The 6000-nt window shown below is 36.0% G+C and overlaps 1 protein-coding gene across 1 annotated transcript in view; it reads left to right on the forward strand.

Annotated features, from left to right (window-relative positions):
- Window positions 1-6000, forward strand: part of SPON1 (spondin 1) — a 185672-nt gene that overhangs the window by 53459 nt on the left and 126213 nt on the right. Inside the window, 1 exon segment of the mRNA XM_072421896.1 lies at window positions 1963-2096. Within this exon segment, the coding sequence (XP_072277997.1) occupies window positions 1963-2096 (134 nt within the window).

The following is a 6000-nucleotide window of genomic DNA, read 5'->3' on the forward strand; positions in this document are numbered from 1 at the left end:
CCTGCTTCAAGCAGATTTTGCATTCCTATAGAAAAAACTCTTGGAAAGAATGACACAGGTATATTGACACAGGCCTGAAAAGTAATTTGTGATCCACAAAGTATCCGAGTATAATAGTAATGGTTTATGAAAGATATTCTGGGTTGAATAATTTTCTATTTGGAAACATAGAGCAACACACTGGTAATCATGGCTAATATACAGTATATAAGTAGCAAAAGGCGGATAACAAATGTAGGTAACAATCAGGTAATCCTGACACTACCTGGCAACTTGCTTACCAAAAATGGCAACAACCTGGTAGTCATGGCACAATATGGGCAGAAAATGAGTTATCATAAAACGTTCAGCCAACAAAGAACAATAGTAACAACACATGACATCTAATAGGCAATCATTGTAATACATGGTTAACAAATAGGTAATGATAAAAAACAAGGACGACCATTACTTCAGACCTTCATGTAATGATCCTTTTCGTTCATTGGCTACACCCATCCTCTCTGCAGCTAGGAGTGGTAAAGCAGAAGATGGCACAGTTTTCACTTATGTCCTGGGTGGCAATACTGGAATTCTTACTCCAGTCAGTCAATTGGCACCAGGCATAAAGAAAACCTGGTGAGAGATGTAAATAGCCAGGCTGACTGTTTCTTCTTATGTCCACCATGTTTTAATATGTATATTTACATTTACTAGATTGTAGTTTCATTTAAATTTTTATTTAAAAAAAAAAAACATTATATACATTTTTTTTTTCAACCAACACCCCTTTTGTATTGTAGCATTCAGTATTCACCTCTGTCACTTATATAGAGATGAATATATAATATAGAAATGCAGAATTTATTCAGTAGAGTTAGCTTTCACTTTGCCATCATAGATATTGCCATTAGTAAAATGGAATACATTATTTAGAACAATCATATTAGGTTTATTCCTCATCCGTTTGATTAATAAAGAATGTTAGGGGATTTTTTGTATTAAACCTTCTAATCGTTTCAAAAATAAAATTGGATTTCCCTCCCATCAACATGCTAATGAAATGTTTAATTAAAAACTTTTTTTAAACATAGGAACATCACTGAGTTTCTGCACATCTCAATGGAATGCAAGCTGGTCAATGCAGGTTGGGGGATTAGTAAGGTGCCTTTTCACTTCTTTCAAATTAGAACAGATTCCTTTTTTTTTTTTTTCACATGGGAGAACCCTTAAAATTACTGTCAGGTCTCAAGGAACCCCTTCTGTATTCATATCCACAGCTCAGTCATTAACGTGGTAGTCAAAGGGAAGAATGCCTCTTGCGTTACTGGCAAGTAAAAATTATGCCATCCTTACGGATAGCCAAAATGAACAACAGTCTCCCTTAAACTGACCTGAGAAGCACAAACTCAAGGAACCCGTACCAAGCTCTAGAGGAACTCTGGTTGAGAAACACTGGTATGGATAGGTGGATACCCATCTAATAGTGTTGAGTATACATTTTTAGAAATTTTATGCATATAAAACCCTCTTGTGACTACGGACTTGACAATTTGTTGGAAAATACCAAGTCACTTAAACTGCACCCACGTAGGCATAAATGACTATCTTACAATAAAATGTTGCTGGTGGCCTATTGAATCACATACTAACCCAACAGGAGAGTGTAAAAAAGGAATCTTACAATAAATCGGGTAAATAGCTAAACTTTTGTTAAAATAAAGTTTATTGATCAGTTGAAAAATCACTTTTTTTATACTTCATCTTTGAGAGTAAAAAAAAAAAACAAAAAACAGAAGCACTTCTTCAAAACGAAAGGTAATAATCTGCGTTTATTATAATACTAAAATTCTAGTGCACTTGGTTGCCGTTCCTTCATGGCTGAAATTTCATTACTATTGCTAAATGGTCCATTATTCACTAATAATTTCTTATGGCAAGTTTAGTGTCAGTATGTAATTAACCATGAATTTTAATTTGCAGATTATAGATGATGAAGATACACAGTTTATGAGCAACTGCCCTGTAGCTGTTACGGAGAGCACGCCAAGGCGAAGGACGAGGATACAGGTCTTCTGGACAGCACCACCTATCGGCACAGGCTGTGTTATACTTAAGTAAGTTCTGTCCTGTTTCTTAATAAATAAATATATATATATATATATATATATATATATATACTGCTACAAAAACAATTAAAAAAATAAATAAAAGGATATTAGTAGTAGAAGCCACAAGGAGACCTCCAATCCAAGTGGTTAACTCTTCACGTCAAAGCTCTAGTTAGCAGTGAGTTCACTTCATTTTTAGAGTGCCCCTCATCCTCCAAAATTGTACATCCACTTTTTTTCAAAATTATCTTTTAACCACATGGATATTGGAAATACTTTTTTCCTTAGCACTGGTTGCTGGCCACACATACCCCTTAGTACCACCATGAAGAGTCCCGTTAAGATGTGTCTTCATTGGTAAAAAAAATTCCCCTGAAGAAGCCAAATACAGGTGAAACACGTCGGTTGACAAGACTTTTTAACTACTATGTATCTTATATATACTATGGACTCCACAAAATCTACTTATACAGGTAGATTTTATACAGGTAGATTCACTACCTGTGATACCCTTGCATAACAATTTACTGTGGTTTGACATTTGCCAAGTAAACCCTCCATTTTTTATACTGCAGATACTTTGCCTTGAGTAGTTATTCCTCATAGAACCTATAGACACCAAAAATAATTAATTTTAATGGTATTGAGAGCTTGTTTGTTATTATCGGTAACTGCAAATAGCCATTTAGCTTTGTTTTATTGCTTGCCTTTTCAATAAATCCTGATGCCATACAACAATCACACACATTATCATGTAATTATTATTATGTGCAATCAACATGGCAGAAGACCACAAGTAAATCTAAAAAAAATGGCCTGAGACCAAAAAAAAGCCAAATTTAATGTTGGGTCGCTTCTGTAAAACATTGTACTAGATAAAGCAATATGCAACAAAAGTAATACAAAACTACTAAGTAGTTTGTTTTTAAAATAAGTAAATTTGGTAATGTCCATCTATGCATTGAAATATTTTTTCATACATGCGTTTGTCAATAGATTTTTACCTTAATTTTCATTTTTCTGCAACAATGTTCGTGATATAGACTACCAGTAGGGTGGAGTGCATATAGACAGGAAGGGGCTGTATTCAGATGACAGATTTTTTTTAATGACAGTTATAATGCAAATAATAACCTTTAATCCCCTGTATCTTCATGACCTGGATCCGGTTGCAAAACCACAATCTGCGCTCCAGATGTGCAACAGACATGACTCTCCCCCCTAAAGGTTATACTTTGCCTTTTAGAGGCAGCAGTTTGGTCCCCGGAATTATTCTAATGCGTGTTTATATTCCCATGCAATAAAATCGAGCGGGAGACACTGTCCTCCTTGCCTTGAGGAAATAGAAAGTCAGTGTTAATGTACAAATGTGACAGCTGTGCGCCATTTCTTCGTCTGGAGCAGCTGTCAGCACGGGACTGCTTTATTTCAAAAACAGATGTTTAATGCGACTTCATTGATATTGTCAGATATTCAGAGAACAGAAAGGAGGCTGAAAAATAATCAGAATATTCATGATTACGCTTCTTTTAAGACTATAAATCAAAGTGACAAATGACAACATCAAAGGGCTTTTGTTGTTTCTGCTTGTCTCAGCAAGCTGCGTAATTTCTTACACGTGGTCAGCAGTTTACATGCTTACTCGTGCCCTGTAGAAAAGTCAGAAAATGGAACTGGACAGTTAATGAATAAAGGGAAACCCTACTTTTGTTAAAGGGGAAAAACATTGCATACATTAAAATGAATATAGCAGATGCAATTGCTACAGATGTCTAATTTGTTTTTTTATTTTTTTAGTCTTCTAAATGCTAAAAAAAAAAAGTTCAGTCCAATGACAACTCGAGTTCTTTACACTTTAAGTAATACACTTAAAGTAGTACACTTCAAGGAGTATAACCATGAATGTCATTTCCTGCTTTTGTGATTGATTTGCTAGTTTTCCAGAAATCTGCACAACAAGTTATAATTAATTTTTAAATGTGACTTATAAAAACCGGAAACGATTGGCACATGCGGTTTCTTTTATTGCAGAAAAGACATTGCCTATCCCATCTGCTATAAAACAAAGTGAAATTGGAACTTAAGTTCTACTTTTAGTTTGCATGATCAGGCAGGTCATTGTTGCAGAAAGAGACAGGTGATGTCCCGTCTGCAATAATGTGTCATACCTGCCTGATCGCTCCTGGTTTTGGGCACCAAAGCTGTGCATGGGCACATCAGCTTTGCTTGCAGGAGAAATCCCAGCTTTCATTGCGTGTGCTGCATTGAATGAACTTGCACTGGAGTTGTGTCATCACAGCACAGCCTTCCAAGATGGCTAAAGCAAGATCATTTGCAACAGGTAGGGGAGAGGAAAGATGGCGCCCTCCACTTGATAGTTGAGTTGCGCAGATTTAGTTCCACTGCCCAATATATATAGTTGGTTAAAGCAGAACTTAAACTAAAAAATCACATTCCCCTTTACTTCTGCTGATCTCTTGATTCCTCCAAGTTTTCCTCAATTGGGTCCTGGAACGGAGGAAGCATTGGGCAGTGCCATCTTTGTTTGACTTCTTTCTACTTGGCGCTACATCACCCAATCTTGTGCTGCACAGCCATAGAATCGGGTGATGTAGCTTGCTTTAAATGGGAGAAAAAGGGTGCCGATCTCACTGCACATGCTGATTAGTGAAGAGCTGCCTTTCTTTTCATAAGCACCAATGTAAAAAAATACTTTATTAAGTGGATACTTATGCAACAAGGTAAGCAGCTGTACGAGTACTCAAAACCATAAGGTTTGTTGTGTTTTTGTCATTCACCAATTTAAAGAAATGTATCACGGCTCGGAAACATGCACCTTTTTTCTTCTATTTAAGTGTTTAGTGCCCCGACTTTATTTTTTATTCCTTTATTGTTAAACAGACCCACAAGATATTTAAGTTGATGATTGCCATTCAGCGTTGCACAATAAATATGGATGCGGCATAGAAATTGCCTTGATTAAGTGTAAATGAAATGATGATGGTACGCTTCTGAGTGATCTGGTTGTTGTGTAACGATATGAAACCAAAGAACGAAGCCATCGTACCCTATAATTATACAGAATGTAATCATTGGGTGGATAAAGAGATTATTACCACCGGGAATGGGAATGATTATCACCTTTTCAGAATCATTCAAGAAAATATAATTATCATAAAATTGCTTTTCAACGCTACTTACTGAAAAGACTTGGAAAGTCTGTGACTACATGGTTTTGGGTAAGGCTCATTGCAGCACTTTTTATGCCATTAAACAGGTGGAGTGTGTTATTTTATTTTGTAATGTGGCTCTCTGGAGGTATAGGCTGTACATGGAACTGCCAAACATATTTAAAAGGTCCCACCTAGATGCGTACTCCTCCCTCCTACTAGCATTACTCTTTGGGTTTGGGAAAGGCAAATTCCATCAGAATAATGGTGATTTGGTTCAGTTCTTCGGGAACCAATTCACCGGAAAACATTGATTTAATCAACATTCTGCTGCTGATATAAAAAAGAACATTTTGCAACACTAATACCTGCTTATTCCTGCTGCTTTTGGGAAAGGGAAAGTTTGTGTTATTGTACTTACAGATAATTTAGAACCTAATTACAGGTCTTAGGGTGAAGTGAAGCGATCATCCTTCGTCATTCATCAATCGTCCTTTATCATCCATCAATCATCCTTTATCACCCATCAATCGTCCTTTATCATCCATCAATCATCCTTTATCATCCATCAATCGTCCTTTATCATCCATCAATCATCCTTTATCATCCATCAATCATTATTCATCTTCATCATTTATCATCATAAATATCATCATAATCTAGATCATGATTGTGCAACTCCAGTCCTCAAGGGCAAGGATCCACAAATATTTAATATTTCTCTAATGACAATTATCATA

Source organism: Pyxicephalus adspersus, chromosome 9 (assembly GCF_032062135.1).
Source record: "Pyxicephalus adspersus chromosome 9, UCB_Pads_2.0, whole genome shotgun sequence".
NCBI classification, from domain to species: domain Eukaryota; kingdom Metazoa; phylum Chordata; class Amphibia; order Anura; family Pyxicephalidae; genus Pyxicephalus; species Pyxicephalus adspersus.